This window comes from Salmo trutta, chromosome 26, assembly GCF_901001165.1.
Source record: "Salmo trutta chromosome 26, fSalTru1.1, whole genome shotgun sequence".
In the NCBI taxonomy this organism is placed as follows: Eukaryota; Metazoa; Chordata; class Actinopteri; order Salmoniformes; family Salmonidae; genus Salmo; species Salmo trutta.
In genome coordinates, this window is record NC_042982.1 from 46,536,605 (window position 1) to 46,555,007 (window position 18,403).

Below are 18,403 nucleotides of genomic sequence, written 5' to 3' on the forward strand. Positions count from 1 at the left end.
TAACAAAATGTGGAAAAAGTCAAGGGGTCTGAAAACCTTCCGAATGCACCGTATGTAGTTTTCTTACCCATCTTAGTTAAATGCACTGACTGGCCTACGTCACTCTGGATGAGAAGGTATTCTAAGTAACCGAAATGTAGACGACTATGGCTGGAAGACGAGGACAGAGACCCCAACAGGATGGTCTGCTCAGCACCGACATAAAACTGTAGTCTACAGCTGACCCCTGAACACATAAAACTGTAGTCTACAGCTGACCCCTGACCCCTGAGCACATAAAACTGTAGTCTACAGCTGACCCCTGAACACATCCAACTGTAGTCTACAGCTGACCCCTGAACACATAAAACTGTAGCCTACAGCTGACCCCTGAACACATAAAACTGTAGTCTACAGCTGACCCCTGACCCCTGAGCACATAAAACTGTAGTCTACAGCTGACCCCTGAACACATAAAACTGTAGTCTACAGCTGACCCCTGACCCCTGAGCACATAAAACTGTAGTCTACAGCTGACCCCTGAGTACATTAAACTGTAGTCTACAGCTGACCCCTGAGCACATAAAGCTGTAGTCTACAGCTGACCCCTGAACACATCCAACTGTAGTCTACAGCTGACCCCTGAACACATAAAACTGTAGCCTACAGCTGACCCCTGACCCCTGAGCACATAAAACTGTAGTCTACAGCTGACCCCTGAGCACATAAAACTGTAGTCTACAACTGACCCCTGACCCCTGAGCACATAAAACTGTAGTCTACAGCTGACCCCTGAGCACATAAAACTGTAGCCTACAGCTAATCACTGAGCACATAAAACTGTAGTCTACAGCTGACCCCTGAACACATAAAACTGTAGCCTACAGCTGACCCCTGAGCACATAAAACTGTAGTCTACAGCTGACCCCTGACCCCTGAGCACATAAAACTGTAGCCTACAGCTGACCCCTGGGCACATAAAACTGTAGCCTACAGCTGACCCCTGAGCACATAAAACTGTAGTCTACAGCTGACTCCTGACCCCTGAACACATAAAACTGTAGTCTACAGCTGACCCCTGACCCCATAAAACTGTAGTCTACAGCTGACCCTTGACCCCTGAACACATACAACTGTAGTCTACAGCTGACCCCTGACCCCTGAGCACATAAAACTGTAGTCTACAGCTGACCCCTGAGCACATAAAACTGTAGTCTACAGCTGACCCCTGAACACATAAAACTGTAGTCTACAGCTGACCCCTGAACACATAAAACTGTAGTCTACAGCTGACCCCTGAGCACATAAAACTGTAGTCTACAGCTGACCCCTGATCCCTGAACACATAAAACTGTAGTCTACAGCTGACCCCTGAACACATAAAACTGTAGTCTACAGCTGACCTCTGAACACATAAAACTGAAGCCTACAGCTGACCCCTGACCCCTGAGCACATAAAGCTGTAGCCTACAGCTGACCCCTGAGCACATATGAGCATTTACAACATGAACGTAAGTGGCAGTACTGCATAAGTAAATCTATGTTAATATCACTCTTCACCTCAGATGACACCGGTTAAGTTAAAAAAACGCTAAGCGATTGTGCTTGACGTTAAAGTTGTTAGGAGTAGAGCAGCTATGCCGCTGTAGCATCACGTCACGCTCTCCGGTTGATGTCCAATTTGAATAAACAGCAACATTTGTTTTTTTGTTTTTTAAAAAGCTCTTGTACTTGGTTCCTTCGTTGTCAAAGACAACTCCATCAAACGAAGGTATGTTAGCGGCTCCTTGGCTGCGACAAGTTGTTGCAACATCCTCTATTGAAGGCTTAATCATTTATCCCACTGACGTAAGTTGGCATCTGAGGTAGCCTAGTGACGGCCTACAACTGGAGCGAGGCGCAGGAAGGAGCCAACAGAAGGGGGATGGGGGATGGGGGGGATGACCGTTAGGCACAGGAAGGAACCAACAGAAGGGGGATGGGGGGGGGGGATGACCGTTAGGCGCAGGAAGGAACCAACAGAAGGGGGATGGGGGGGATGACCGTTAGGCGCAGGAAGGAACCAACAGAAGGGGGATGGGGGATGGGGGGGATGACCGTTAGGCGCAGGAAGGAGCCAACAGAAGGGGGATGGGGGATGGGGGGGATGACCGTTAGGCACAGGAAGGAACCAACAGAAGGGGGATGGGGGATGGGGGGGGTGACCGTTAGGCGCAGGAAGGAGCCAACAGAAGGGGGATGGGGGGGATGACCGTTAGGCACAGGAAGGAACCAACAGAAGGGGGATGGGGGATGGGGGGGGTGACCGTTAGGCGCAGGAAGGAGCCAACAGAAGGGGGATGGGGGATGGGGGGGATGACCGTTATGGGCAGGAAGGAACCAACAGAAGGGGGATGGGGGGGATGACCGTTAGGCGCAGGAAGGAGCCAACAGAAGGGGGATGGGGGATGGGGGGGATGACCGTTATGGGCAGGAAGGAACCAACAGAAGGGGGATGGGGGATGACCGTTATGGGCAGGAAGGAACCAACAGAAGGGGTATGGGGGGGGGGGATGACCGTTATGGGCAGGAAGGAGCCAACAGAAGGGGGATGGGGGGGATTGACCGTTATGGGCAGCAAGGAGCCAACAGAAGGGGGATGGGGGGGGATGACCGTTATGGGCAGGAAGGAGCCAACAGAAGGGGGATGGGGGGATGACCGTTAGGCGCAAGAAGGAACCAACAGAAGGGGGATGGGGGGGATGACCGTTAGGCGCAAGAAGGAGCCAACAGAAGGGGGATGGGGGGGGATGACCGTTAGGCGCAGGAAGGAGCCAACAGAAGGGGGATGGGGGGGATGACCGTTAGGCGCAGGAAGGAGCCAACAGAAGGGGGATGGGGGGGGATGACCGTTAGGCGCAGGAAGGAGCCAACAGAAGGGGGATGGGGGGGGGGGGATGACCGTTAGGCGCAGGAAGGAGCCAACAGAAGGGGGATGGGGGGGATGACCGTTAGGCGCAGGAAGGAGCCAACAGAAGGGGGATGGGGGGGATGACCGTTAGGCGCAGGAAGGAGCCAACAGAAGGGGGATGGGGGGGGATGACCGTTAGGCGCAGGAAGGAGCCAACAGAAGGGGGATGGGGGGGATGACCGTTAGGCGCAGGAAGGAGCCAACAGAAGGGGGATGGGGGGGATGACCGTTAATTGTATTTATTTTTTTAAAGCCGACACAGCTGTTTTCTTAATGAAATTGCTCTACATGACATATTTCAACCCCCCCCCCAAAAAAACTATGTTGATAACTATTCCTGTACTGCCTTACTGTGGACTGTTGATACTGTCATATCCTGTCCCATCCTGTCATATCCTGTCCCATCCTGTCATATCCTGTCCCATCCTGTCATATCCTGTCACATCCTGTCCCATCCTGTCACATCGTGTCCCATCCTGTCATATCCTGTCCCATCCTGTCATATCCTGTCCCATCCTGTCATATCCTGTCCCATCCTGTCATATCCTGTCCCATCCTGTCATATCGTGTCCCATCTTGTCATATCCTGTCCCATCCTGTCATAACCTGTCCTATCCTGTCCCATCCTGTCATATCCTGTCCCATCCTGTCCCATCCTGTCATATCCTGTCCCATCCTGTCATATCCTGTCCCATCCTGTCATATCCTGTCCCATCCTGTCCTATCCTGTCCCATCCTGTCATATCCTGTCATATCCTGTCCCATCCTGTCATATCCTGTCCCATCCTGTCATATCCTGTCATATCCTGTCCCATCCTGTCCCAAACTGTCCTATCCTGTCCAAACTGTCCCAAACTTGACTTCGAGAACTATAACTCCCAGTCCTTCCCTGAATCCCCACGTGACCCAGAAGGACTTCTCTTCCTGTGCCAACCTCTACCGAGCAGCAACCCACGTTCCTGTGACTGTCGCCATACAGCTAAATCCCATGGCTGGAGAGAACAGCCCAGGCCACAGCTACCTGTGACTGTCACCATACAGCTAAATCCCATGGCTGGAGAGAACGGCCCAGACCACATATACCTGTGACTGTCACCATACAGCTAAATCCCATGGCTGGAGAGAACGGCCCAAACCACAGCTACCTGTGTCTGTCGCCATACAGCTAAATCCCATGGCTGGAGAGAACGGCCCAAACCACATATACCTGTGACTGTCACCATACAGCTAAATCCCATGGCTGGAGAGAACGGCCCAGACCATAGATACCTGTGCCTGTCATCAGCTCACCAGGCCACCAGAGGCTGCAGCAGCACTACCGACCACACACATTAACTCAGCCCCAAGGATTAGCTAAGGGCTAACTCAGCTCTTGCTGAAACACTGAAATGGCCTAACGACTAGGCCTAACACTTAAAATACTAAAACGTCTGAGTTCTGGACTACAGGGAGAGTTGTGTATGCTGTCCGAGCTCCTCCCAGCGACTGTCAATACAGTGAATCAATTGGAAATGACTGGAAGATGGCTTAAGGTTGTTGCTGCTGCTACTTTTCCTCTGCCAGACTCCGTGAAGCCGTGTAGTAGCAGTGAGTCGAGAGGGATGTTGAAATGTGCTTAGATAGATTATGTCATAGTCTGGCTAGTCACTGCAGGCAGAACAATATGGTCTCACAGCGAAATGAACTGTGACTGCACATTGAATTAAAGTGAGTTTAATCATGGTTGTGTCCAGCGTGAATACAAAAGGAGTACTAAAGTAATACTAAAGTAATACTAAAGTAATACTAAAGGAGTACTAAAGGAGTACTAAATTAATACTATAGGAATACTAAAGGAGTACTAAAGCAATACTAAAGGAGTACTAAAGTAATACTAAAGGAGTACTAAAGCAGTACTAAAGGAGTACTAAAGGAGTACTAAAGCAATACTAAAGGAGTACTAAAGGAGTACTAAAGCAATACTAAAGGAGTGCTAAAGGAGTACTAAAGCAGTACTAAAGGAGTACTAAAGCAGTACTAAAGGAGTACTAAAGGAGTACTAAAGGAGTACTAAAGGAGTACTAAAGGAGTACTAAAGCAGTACTAAAGGAGTACTAAAGGAGTACTAAAGGAGTGCTAAAGGAGTACTAAAGGAGTACTAAAGTAATAATAAAGGAGTGCTAAAGGAGTACTAAAGCAATACTAAAGGAGTGCTAAAGCAGTACTAAAGGAGTACTAAAGGAGTACTAAAGGAGTGCTAAAGGAGTACTAAAGGAGTGCTAAAGGAGTACTAAAGCAGTACTAAAGGAGTACTAAAGGAGTACTAAAGGAGTACTAAAGGAGTGATAAAGGAGTACTAAAGGAGTACTAAAGGAGTACTAAAGGAGTACTAAAGGAGTACTAAAGCAATACTAAAGGAGTACTAAAGGAGTGCTAAAGCAGTACTAAAGGAGTACTAAAGGAGTGCTAAAGGAACACTAAAGGAGTGCTAAAGGAGTACTAAAGGAGTACTAAAGGAGTACTAAAGGAGTACTAAAGGAGTACTAAAGGAGTACTAAAGCAGTACTAAAGGAACACTAAAGGAGTACTAAAGGAGTACTAAAGGAACACTAAAGGAGTGCTAAAGGAGTACTAAAGGAACACTAAAGGAGTGCTAAAGGAGTACTAAAGGAGTACTAAAGGAACACTAAAGGAGTACTAAAGGAGTACTAAAGGAACACTAAAGGAGTACTAAAGGAGTACTAAAGGAGTACTAAAGGAGTACTAAAGGAGTACTAAAGGAACACTAAAGGAGTACTAAATGGGTACTATGTAACAAAAGGTTAATACCAAAGTAATAACAGTGTTACTTGACAGGAATACGACCAACGTGTAAAGCGTTACCTAACAGGCTGAGAGGTGACGATTACAGAAATGTGCGTGTGTGTGTGTGTGTGTGTGTGTGTGTGTGTGTGTGTGTGTGTGTGTGTGTGTGAGTGTGTGAGTGTGTGAGTGTGTGAGTGTTTACTCACCGTAGCGTGGGTCGAGGCGTGGGTCGAGGCGTGGGTCGAGCCAAGAGGTGGTTTTGTTCTTGTGGTTGATGTAGTAGACCTCTCCCTCTGAGGTGATGGCCTGTTCCCAGCAGTCAGGGAGAGGACCTGAAGAGAGGACAGGGAGGTTAGGCTGGAGCTGGACAGGCAGGGTGTGTGTGTGTGGGGGAGGGAGGGAGGGAGGGGAGATGGGTAGTGTCTTTACTAAGTTCCCAGGCATACAGTGTGTGGATGCAGGGTTGCATCACAGGGTGATACTGACCAGATGAACAACAGTGAGTTACAGAAAATAAACCCACCAATAAAGACAGAGACAGAAAGTCATTGGATGGCTGTGTTGTTAAACATCTGTTGAAAAGAGAGATATTTAAATGAACATAGAATATAATATATGAACAAAACCAGCACTGTTGAAATGCTAAAACAATAGAAGCTCTGAACGTGCTGTCATACTGATATAGGTGAATAAAGGGTCAATATAAGAAATGAAGCCACTAACAGAAAAACCTATAACCTATTCAGAAGTATTAACAAATAACAAATGGTTAGCGGTTGCCAGTGACGACAGATAAACGCGCCAATCACCGAGGCACAAACACGTTGAGAACTAGCCTTGTTCCAACTCTCTAACCCCACCTGGTGAGAAGTTCACCAGGACACTATCTGACGCAGCTCACTAACATGAGTTTCAAGTTTTATTAGTTGTATGTACAGGATACACATGGTATACACCGTCCAACTAGAGGCGAAGTTTAGGAGAGGTGCTGGCTAGCAGAGTAGAGCACCTGTTTAGGAGAGGTGCTGGCTAGCAGAGTAGAACACCTGTTTAGGAGAGGTGCTGGCTAGCAGAGTAGAACACCTGTTTAGGAGAGGTGCTGGCTAACAGAGTAGAACACCTGTTTAGGAGAGGTGCTGGCTAGCAGAGTAGAACACCTGTTTAGGAGAGGTGCTGGCTAGCAGAGTAGAGCACCTGTTTAGGAGAGGTGCTGGCTAGCAGAGTAGAACACCTGTTTAGGAGAGGTGCTGGCTAGCAGAGTAGAACACCTGTTTAGGAGAGGTGCTGGCTAGCAGAGTAGAACACCTGTTTAGGAGAGGTGCTGGCTAACAGAGTAGAACACCTGTTTAGGAGAGGTGCTGGTTAGCAGAGTAGAACACCTGTTTAGGAGAGGTGCTGGCTAGCAGAGTAGAACACCTGTTTAGGAGAGGTGCTGGCTAGCAGAGTAGAACACCTGTTTAGGAGAGGTGCTGGCTAGCAGAGTAGAACACCTGTTTAGGAGAGGTGCTGGCTAGCAGAGTAGAACACCTGTTTAGGAGAGGTGCTGGCTAGCAGAGTAGAACACCTGTTTAGGAGAGGTGCTGGTTAGCAGAGTAGAACACCTGTTTAGGAGAGGTACTGGCTAGCAGAGTAGAACACCTGTTTAGGAGAGGTGCTGGCTAGCAGAGTAGAACACCTGTTTAGGAGAGGTGCTGGCTAGCAGAGTAGAACACCTGTTTAGGAGAGGTGCTGGCTAGCAGAGTAGAACACCTGTTTAGGAGAGGTACTGGCTAGCGGAGTAGAACACCTGTTTAGGAGAGGTGCTGGCTAGCAGAGTAGAACACCTGTTTAGGAGAGGTGCTGGTTAGCAGAGTAGAACACCTGTTTAGGAGAGGTGCTGGCTAGCAGAGTAGAACACCTGTTTAGGAGAGGTGCTGGCTAGCAGAGTAGAACACCTGTTTAGGAGAGGTGCTGGCTAGCAGAGTAGAACACCTGTTTAGGAGAGGTGCTGGCTAGCAGAGTAGAACACCTGTTTAGGAGAGGTGCTGGCTAGCAGAGTAGAACACCTGTTTAGGAGAGGTGCTGGCTAGCAGAGTAGAACACCTGTTTAGGAGAGGTACTGGCTAGCGGAGTAGAACACCTGTTTAGGAGAGGTGCTGGCTAGCAGAGTAGAACACCTGTTTAGGAGAGGTGCTGGTTAGCAGAGTAGAACACCTGTTTAGGAGAGGTGCTGGCTAGCAGAGTAGAACACCTGTTTAGGAGAGGTGCTGGCTAGCAGAGTAGAACACCTGTTTAGGAGAGGTGCTGGCTAGCAGAGTAGAACACCTGTTTAGGAGAGGTGCTGGCTAGCAGAGTAGAACACCTGTTTAGGAGAGGTGCTGGCTAGCAGAGTAGAACACCTGTTTAGGAGAGGTGCTGGCTAGCAGAGTAGAACACCTGTTTAGGAGAGGTGCTGGCTAGCAGAGTAGAACACCTGTTTAGGAGAGGTGCTGGCTAGCAGAGTAGAACACCTGTTTAGGAGAGGTGCTGGCTAGCAGAGTAGAACACCTGTTTAGGAGAGGTGCTGGCTAACAGAGTAAAACCTATTTATTAGCGTATACCCCGACCAACAAAATGCTTGCAGGTTCCTCCTTGACAACGCAACAACAACAATAAATAATAAAATATAACAATACCAACAAAGTAAATGACTCAGTAGAATAAACATTTTAGCATCAGTATAATACAGGAAGGCACAGTTTATAGTCCCAATATTTACACACATGTATCAGGGAAAGGGAGGATTGAGGGGTAAGTATTTAAATGGTGCAGCATTAGCAACCATAAGAGTCTGGTAGCAACAGTTGTGATGTGTGTGTATCATGAATGTATAGGTGTGTGTGTGTGTGTGTGTGTGTGTGTGTGTGTGTGTGTGTGTGTGTGTGTGTGTGTGTGTGTGTGTGTGTGTGTGTGTGTGTGTGTGTGTGAGTGCCTGTGAGAATCAGTGCAGGTGGTCAGTCCAGTTGAAGTGTTCAGCTGTCTGACGGCCTGTACATAGAAACTGTCTCTGAGCCTGTGGGAATCAGACCTCACGCTCCAATACCATCTGCGTAGCTACTGCTTTCTAGGGAGTTTTTCCTCCCCACCGTGCCTCTGCGTTGCTTGTTCTTTGGGGGTTTTAGGCTGGCTGTCTGAACGTTTGTTTCTTCTGCACCATGACTAATGACAGTATAATGAGAGTGGGACAATTATTGGCCGCCATTCTGAGTTGATTAAACAATACGACCTAATATGGTGAACATTATTCTTTATCTTGGGGCAGCAGGTAGCCCAGTGGTTACTAGTCTAGTGGTTAGAGCAGGTAGCCCAGCGGTTAGAGCAGGTAGCCTGGTAGTTAGAGCAGGTAGCCCAGTGGTTAGAGAAGGTAGCCCAGTGGTTAGAGCAGGTAGCCCAGTGGTTAGAGCAGGTAGCCTGGTGGTTAGAGCAGGTAGCCCAGTGGTTAGAGAAGGTAGCCCAGTGGTTAGAGCGAGTAGCCCAGTGGTTAGAGCGAGTAGCCCAGTGGTTAGAGCAGGTAGCCCAGTGGTTAGAGCGGGTAGCCCAGTGGTTAGAGCAGGTAGCCCAGTGGTTAGAGCAGGTAGCCTAGTGGTTAGATCAGGTAGCCTAGTGGTTAGAGGAGGTAGCCTAGTGGTTAGAGGAGGTAGCCTAGTGGTTAGAGCAGGTAGCCTAGTGGTTAGAGCAGGTAGCCTAGTGGTTAGAGCAGGTAGCCCAGTGGTTAGAGCAGGTAGCCCTGTGGTTAGAGCAGGTAGCCCAGTGGTTAGAGCAGGTAGCCCAGTGGTTAGAGCAGGTAGCCCAGTGGTTAGAGCAGGTAGCCTAGTGGTTAGAGGAGGCAGGTAGCCTAGTGGTTAGAGCAGGTAGCCTAGTGGTTAGAGGAGGCAGGTAGCCCGGTGGTTAGAGCAGGTAGCCTAGTGGTTAGAGCAGGTAGCCAAGTGGTTAGAGGAGGCAGGTAGCCTAGTGGTTAGAGCAGGTAGCCTAGTGGTTAGAGGAGGCAGGTAGCCCGGTGGTTAGAGGAGGTAGCCTAGTGGTTAGAGCGTTGGACTAGTAATCGAAAGGTTGCAAGATCGAATCCCCGAGTTGACAAGGTAAAAATCTATCATTCTGCCCCTGAACAAGGCAGTTAGAACTGTTCCCCGGTAGACCGTCATTGAAAATAAGAACTTGTTCTTAACTGACTTGCCTAGTTAAATAAAGGTTAAATAATGTTTATTTTTATTTTTTATCTAGTAGGTTAAAATAAATGACAATAGATAATGGTTCCCCATCAACCATGGGGTTTGGTACACTCTTAGGGAAAAATGGTTCCAAAAGGGTTCCAGGTGGAACACTTTTTGGTTCCATGTAGAACCCTCTGTAGAACCCTCTGTAGAACCCTCTGTAGAACCCTCTGTTGAAAGGGTTCTACATGGAACCCTAAAGGGTTCTACTTGGAACCAAAAAAGGTTATTCAAAGGGTTCTTCTACGGGGACAGCTGAAGAACCCACTAAGGTTCTAGATAGTCGTTTTTTTCTAAGAGTGTAAGTCTCTCATAGTTATTTAACAAAGTAGCATCTTCAGGTCTAATGTACCATCAACACCCCATTCCAGAGATGGAAACTTACCCTTCAGGTCTAATGTACCATCAACACCCCACCCACCCCATCCCAGAGATGGAAACTTACCCTTCAGGTCTAATGTACCATCAACACCTCACCCCACCCCATCCCAGAGATGGAAACTTACCCTTCAGGTCTAATATACCATCAACACCTCACCCACCCCATCCCAGAGATGGAAACTTACCCTTCAGGTCTAATGTGCCATCAACACCTCACCCACCCCATCCCAGAGATGGAAACTTACCCTTCAGGTCTAATGTACCATCAACACCTCACCCCACTCCATCCCAGAGATGGAAACTTACCCTTCAGGTCTAATATACCATCAACACCTCACCCACCCCATCCCAGAGATGGAAACTTACCCTTCAGGTCTAATGTGCCATCAACACCTCACCCACCCCATCCCAGAGATGGAAACTTACCCTTCAGGTCTAATGTACCATCAACACCTCACCCCACCCCATTCCAGAGATGGAAACTTACCCTTCAGGTCTAATGTACCATCAACACCTCACCCCACCCCATCCCAGAGATGGAAACTTACCCTTCAGGTCTAATGTACCATCAACACCTCACCCCACCCCATCCCAGAGATGGAAACTTACCCTTCAGGTCTAATGTACCTTCAACACCTCACCCCACCCCATCCCAGAGATGGAAACTTACCCTTCAGGTCTAATGTATCATCAACACCCCACCCACCCCATTCCAGAGATGGAAACTTACCCTTCAGGTCTAATGTACCATCAACACCTCACCCCACCCCATTCCAGAGATGGAAACTTACCCTTCAGGTGGTCTGAGATCTGATCCATTAAAACAAGCTTGTTTTGCCTTTAGTTTAACTCAGAGGTCTGTGAATTCACCGACCACTAGTGGGACTCATGATGCTGGACTGGTACAGGGCTGCCCGTGCGAGTCTGTGTCCGGCTGTGAGTCTGAGCGTCTGTGTCCGAGTGTGTGAGTCTGTGTCCAACTGTGAGTCTGTGTGTGTGAGTGTGTGTCCGAGTGTGTGAGTGTGTGTCTGTGTGTCCGAATGTGTGAGTGTGTGAGTCTGACCGTGTACTGACCACTAGCTGGGCTCATGATGTTCTGCTGCTGGACTGGTACAGGGCTGGTGGGAGGGGCCTGGTTCATCTGTAGGAGGGCCTTACGAGGGTCCTGCCAGGTGGTCGACTGGTCCAGATGGCTGCACAGAGAGAGAAGAGTTCATCACTGAACGAAATGAGTTTGTTTGATTATGAACTTCCCTTGCCTTCGCAGAATTCTACTGTCAGTTTCATGGAATTAGTGCTAGATCTAGAACTGAACTGTAATTGGTATGAGGAGTCACTTAAGACGAGTCACTTAAGACGAGTCACTTAAGAGGAGTCGACGAGTCACTTAAGAGGAGTCACTTAAGACGAGTCACTTAAGACGAGTCACTTAAGAGGAGTCACTTATGAGGAGTCACTTATGAGGAGTCACTTATGAGGAGTCATTTACAGTAACAACAAATGCCTGGAAAGGTTCCAGTTTAATCCAGGTTGGGACCAGATAATGGAAGCCTATGAGGCTGTGGCAGACGCCCTCAAACCATGAACAGGTCTGTAGCCTAAATGATGGTCTGTATCAGTGGATGACCCATCCCATGTAGTGTTTATAGATACATGGAGGTTATGACCCATCCCGTGTAGTGTTTATAGATACCTAGAGGTTATGACCCATCCCATGTAGTGTTTATAGATACATGGAGGTTATGACCCATCCCGTGTAGTGTTTATAGATACCTAGAGGTTATGACCCATCCCATGTAGTGTTTATAGATACATGGAGGTTATGACCCATCGCGTGTAGTGTTTATAGATACCTGGAGGTTATGACCCATCCCATGTAGTGTTTATAGATACCTGGAGGTTATGACCCATCCCGTGTAGTGTTTATAGATACCTGGAGGTTATGACCCATCCCATGTAGTGTTTATAGATACCTGGAGGTTATGACCCATCCCATGTAGTGTTTATAGATACCTGGAGGTTATGACCCATCCCATGTAGTGTTTATAGATACCTGGAGGTTATGACCCATCCCGTGTAGTGTTTATAGATACCTGGAGGTTATGACCCAACCCGTGTAGTGTTTATAGATACCTGGAGGTTATGACCCATCCCGTGTAGTGTTTATAGATACCTAGAGGTTATGACCCATCCCATGTAGTGTTTATAGATACCTAGAGGTTATGACCCATCCCATGTAGTGTTTATAGATACCTGGAGGTTATGACCCAACCCATGTAGTGTTTATAGATACCTAGAGGTTATGACCCATCCCATGTAGTGTTTATAGATACTTAGAGGTTATGACCCATCCCATGTAGTGTTTATAGATACCTGGAGGTTATGACCCAACCCATGTAGTGTTTATAGATACCTGGAGGTTATGACCCAACCCATGTAGTGTTTATAGATACCTAGAGGTTATGACCCATCCCGTGTAGTGTTTATAGATACCTAGAGGTTATGACCCATCCCGTGTAGTGTTTATAGATACCTAGAGGTTATGACCCATCCCGTGTAGTGTTTATAGATACCTAGAGGTTATGACCCATCCCGTGTAGTGTTTATAGATACCTAGAGGTTATGACCCATCCCGTGTAGTGTTTATAGATACCTAGAGGTTATGACCCATCCCATGTAGTGTTTATAGATACCTAGAGGTTATGACCCATCCCATGTAGTGTTTATAGATACCTGGAGGTTATGACCCAACCCGTGTAGTGTTTATAGATACCTAGAGGTTATGACCCATCCCGTGTAGTGTTTATAGATACCTAGAGGTTATGACCCATCCCATGCAGTGTTTATAGATACCTAGAGGTTATGACCCATCCCGTGTAGTGTTTATAGATACCTAGAGGTTATGACCCATCCCGTGTAGTGTTTATAGATACCTGGAGGTTATGACCCAGCCCGTGTAGTGTTTATAGATACCTGGAGGTTATGACCCATCCCGTGTAGTGTTTATAGATACCTAGAGGTTATGACCCATCCCATGTAGTGTTTATAGATACCTAGAGGTTATGACCCATCCCATGTAGTGTTTATAGATACCTAGAGGTTATGACCCATCCCATGTAGTGTTTATAGATACCTAGAGGTTATGACCCATCCCGTGTAGTGTTTATAGATACCTGGAGGTTATGACCCATCCCATGTAGTGTTTATAGATACCTAGAGGTTATGACCCATCCCGTGTAGTGTTTATAGGTACCTAGAGGTTATGACCCATCCCATGTAGTGTTTATACTGTATAGAGCAGGAGGTTTACACACAGGAGGTTTACAGAACATTTACACCTCTGTTACTAGGTTACAAAACCTAGTCTGAGTCCCAAATGGCATCCTGTTCCCTACTTAGTGCACTATGTTTGACCAGGGCTCATAGGAATCTGGTCTAAAGTAGAGCACTATATAAGGAATTTGGGACTCAGATTTAAACAGAGCTGTAGGATCTGAGGATCCGTGCTGAGTTGTTAGTTTATACAATGACAGGAAGAGCAACACAACTCAACACCTTCAGCCTGTAACAGGTAATGTCCCTGTCATAGATAATGTAACAGATAATGTCCCTGTTATAGATAATGTCCCTGTTATTAGATAATGTCCCTGTAACAGATAATGTCCCTGTAACAGATAATGTCCCTGTAACAGATAATGTCCCTGTTATAGATAATGTAACAGATAATGTCCCAGTCATAGATAATGTCCCTGTAACAGATAATGTCCCTGTAACAGATAATGTAATAGAGAACAACACTGTAATAGATGTCTCGGTAATATATAATGTCCCTGTCACAGATAATGTAACAGATAATGTCCCTGACACAGATAATGTAACAGATAATGTCCCTGTAATAGATTATCTGTTACATTATGTCCCTGCAACAGATAATGTCCATGTAACAGATAATGTAAGAGATAATGTCCCTGCAACAGATAATGTCCCTGTAACAGGTAATGTCCCTGTAACAGGTAATGTCCCTGTAACAGATAATGTCCCTGTAACAGGTAATGTCCCTGTAACAGATAATGTCCCTGTAACAGATAATGTAACAGATAATGTCCCTGTAACAGATAATGTCCCTGTAACAGATAATGTAACAGATAATGTCCCTGTAACAGATAATGTCCCTGTAACAGATAATGTCCCTGTAACAGATAATGTCCTTGTAACAGATAATGTCCCTGTAACAGATAATGTAACAGATAATGTCCCTGTAACAGATAATGTCCCTGTAACAGATAATGTCCCTGTTATAGATAATGTCCCTGTTATAGATAATGTAACAGATAATGTCCCTGTTATAGATAATGTCCCTGTTATAGATAATGTCCCTGTAACAGATAATGTCCCTGTAACAGATAATGTCCCTGTTATAGATAATGTAACAGATAATGTCCCAGTCATAGATAATGTCCCTGTAACAGATAATGTCCCTGTAACAGATAATGTAATAGAGAACAACACTGTAATAGATGTCTCGGTAATATATAATGTCCCTGTCACAGATAATGTAACAGATAATGTCCCTGACACAGATAATGTAACAGATAATGTCCCTGTAACAGATTATCTGTTACATTATGTCCCTGCAAAAGATAATGTCCCTGTAACAGATAATGTAAGAGATAATGTCCCTGCAACAGATAATGTCCCTGCAACAGATAATGTCCCTGTAACAGGTAATGTCCCTGTAACAGGTAATGTCCTGTAACAGGTAATGTCCCTGTAACAGATAATGTCCCTGTAACAGATAATGTCCCTGTAACAGATAATGTCCTTGTAACAGATAATGTCCCTGTAACAGATAATGTAACAGATAATGTCCCTGTAACAGATAATGTCCCTGTAACAGATAATGTCCCTGTAATAGATAATGTCCCTGTAACAGATAATGTCCCTGTAACAGATAATGTCCCTGTAACGTTACAACTGTAACATCCAGTAAAACTACTTTTCATTCTAGAGGACATGATTGGTTCCAAAATAACTTTTGTAAGTTACCACATTGTTGCTCCCATCTATTCTGGGCTGGTTTAGCCAGAGGCTAGAGGACTGACTGACTGGGGTTGCCACATTGTCTCTCAGTGATGTGAAGCCATTGATAATTACAGCTTTGTTAGTACTTGTTGCCTGATTCAGATGGAAAGCCTCTGGGCCTTGTGTATACACACACACACACACACACACACACACACACACACACACACACACACACACACACACACACACACACACACACACACACACACACACACACACACACAGGGCTGTGTCTATAGGTCAGGGATCGTCAACGAGATTCAGCTGCAGGTTGGTTTTTGCTTGAGTGGATGGTCAGTAGACTGAGAATTGACCGCAAGGAGCCCAAACAGATACAGCAGTATGTGGATATCCATTTAAATTAGTGGATTCGGCTATTTCAGCCACACCCGTTGCCGACAGGTGTATAAAATCGAGCACACAGCCATGCAATCTCCATAGACAAACATTGGCAGTAGAATGGCCCATACTGAAGAGCTCGGTGACTTTCAACGTGGCACCATCATAGGATGCCACCTTTCCAACAAGTCAGTTTGTTAAATTTATACCCTGCTAGAGCTGCTCCGGTCAACTGTAAGAGCTGTTATTGTGAAGTGGAAACGTCTTGGAGCAACAACGGCTCAGCCGCCAAGTGGTAGGGCACACAAGCTCACAGAACGGGACTGCCGAGTGCTGAACCGCGTTAAAATCGTCTGTCCTCGGTTGCAACACTCACTACCAAGTTCCAAACTGACTCTGGAAGCAACTTCAGCACAAGAACTGTTCGCCGGGAGCTTCGTGAAATGAGTTTCCATGGATGAGCAGCCGCACACAAGCCTAAGATCACCATGGGCAATGCCAAGCGTCGGCTGGAGTGGTGTAAAGCTCACCGCCATTTGACTCTGAAGCAGCAGAAATGTGTTCTCTGGAGTGATGAATCACGCTTCACCATCTGCCGGTCCGATGGAAGAATCTGGGTTTGGCGGATGCCAGCAAAACGCTACCTGCCCAAATGCATAGCGCCAACTGTAAAGTTTGGTGGAGAAGGAGTGATGGCCTGGGGCTGTTTTTCATGGTTCGGGCTAGGCCCCTTAGTTCCAGTGAAGGGAAATCTTAACGCTACAACATACAATGACATTCTAGATGATTCTGTGCTTCCAACTTTGTGGCAACAGTTTGGGGAAGGCCCTTTCCTGTTTCAGCATGACAATGCCCCTGTGCACAAAGTGAGGTCCATACAGAAATGGTTTGTCGAGATCAGTGTGGAAGAACTTGACTGGCCTGTACAGAGCCCTGACCTCAGGGATGGAGGGATGGAGGGACTGATGATGGAGGGATAGAGGGAGGGAGGGAATGATGAGGGAGGGATAGAGGGAGGTAGGGGCTGATGAGGGAGGGATAGAGGGAGGGAGGGGCTGATGAGGGAGGGATAGAGGGAGGGGCTGATGAGGGAGGGATAGAGGGAGGGAGGGGCTGATGAGGGAGGGATAGAGGGAGGGAGGGGCTGATGAGGGAGGGATAGAGGGAGGGAGGAGCTGATGAGGGAGGGATAGAGGGAGGGAGGGATAGAGGGAGGGAGGGGCTGATGAGGGAGGGATAGAGGGAGGGAGGGATAGAGGGAGGGATAGAGAGAGGGAGGTATAGAGGGAGGGGCTGAGGAGGGAGGGATAGAGGGAGGGAGGGAGGGATAGAGGGAGGGGCTGATGAGGGAGGGATAGAGGGAGAGGCTGATGAGGGAGGGATAGAGGGAGGGAGGGATAGAGGGAGGGAGGGATAGAGGGAGGGCTGATGAGGGAGGGCTGATGAGGGAGGGATAGAGGGAGGGAGGGATAGAGGGAGGGGCTGATGAGGGAGGGATAGAGGGAGGGCTGATGAGGGAGGGATAGAGGGAGGGAGGGATAGAGGGAGGGGCTGATGAGGGAGGGATAGAGGGAGGGAGGGAGGGGCTGATGATGAAGGGATAGAGGGAGGGAGGGGCTGATGAGGGGGGATAGAGGGAGGGAGGGAGGGGCTGATGAGGGGGGGATAGAGGGAGGGAGGGAGGGATGGAGGGGCTGATGAGGGGGGGATAGAGGGAGGGAGGGGCTGATGAGGGGGGATAGAGGGAGGGAGGGGCTGATGAGGGAGGGATAGAGGGAGGGAGGGAGGGATAGAGGGAGGGGCTGATGAGGGAGGGATAGAGAGAGGGAGGGATAGAGGGAGGGGCTGAGGAGGGAGGGATAGAGGGAGGGATAGAGGGAGGGGCTGATGAGGGAGGGATAGAGGGAGGGAGGGATAGAGGGAGGGGCTGATGAGGGAGGGATAAAGGGAGGGCCTGATGAGGGAGGGATAGAGGGAGGGGCTGATGAGGGAGGGATAGAGGGAGGGATAGAGGGATAGAGGGAGGGAGGGATAGAGGGAGGGAGGGATAGAGGGAGGGGCTGATGAGGGAGGGGATAGAGGGAGGGGCTGATGAGGGAGGGATAGAGGGAGGGAGGGATAGAGGGAGGGAGGGATAGAGGAGGGGCTGATGAGGGAGGGATAGAGGGAGGGAGGGATAGAGGGAGGGAGGGATAGAGGGAGGGGCTGATGAGGGAGGGATAGAGGGAGGGGCTGATGAGGGAGGGATAGAGGGAGGGAGGGATAGAGGGAGGGGCTGATGAGGGAGGGATAGAGGGAGGGCTGATGAGGGAGGGATAGAGGGAGGAGGGATAGAGGGAGGGAGGGATAGAGGGAGGGAGGGATAGGAGGGATAGAGGGAGGGAGGGATAGAGGGAGGGCTGGATGTGGATGAGAGGGAGGGGCTGATGAGGGAGGGATAGAGGGGAGAGGGAGGGAGGGATAGAGGGAGGGAGGGGATAGAGGGAGGGAGGGGATAGAGGGAGGGGGTCTGATGAGGGCGGGATAGAGGAGCAGGAGGGATAGAGGGAGGAGATGATAGAGGGAGGGATAGAGGGAGGGATGGAGTGAGGGGGGTGATGAGGGAGGGATAGAGGGAGAGTGATGAGGGGGGATAGAGGGAGGGAGGGAGGGAGGG

General features: G+C 48.2%; 1 protein-coding gene across 1 annotated transcript in view; it reads right to left on the reverse strand.

Moving 5' to 3' along the window:
- LOC115163860 (transcriptional coactivator YAP1) overlaps positions 1 to 18,403 on the reverse strand; it is a 92,700-nt gene that overhangs the window by 27,100 nt on the left and 47,197 nt on the right. Inside the window, exons 3-4 of the mRNA XM_029716072.1 lie at positions 11,398 to 11,516; positions 5,920 to 6,045 (exon numbers count right to left, since the gene is read on the reverse strand). Coding sequence (XP_029571932.1) covers positions 5,920 to 6,045; positions 11,398 to 11,516 — 245 coding nt within the window. The remainder of the gene's footprint in view (positions 1 to 5,919; positions 6,046 to 11,397; positions 11,517 to 18,403) is intronic.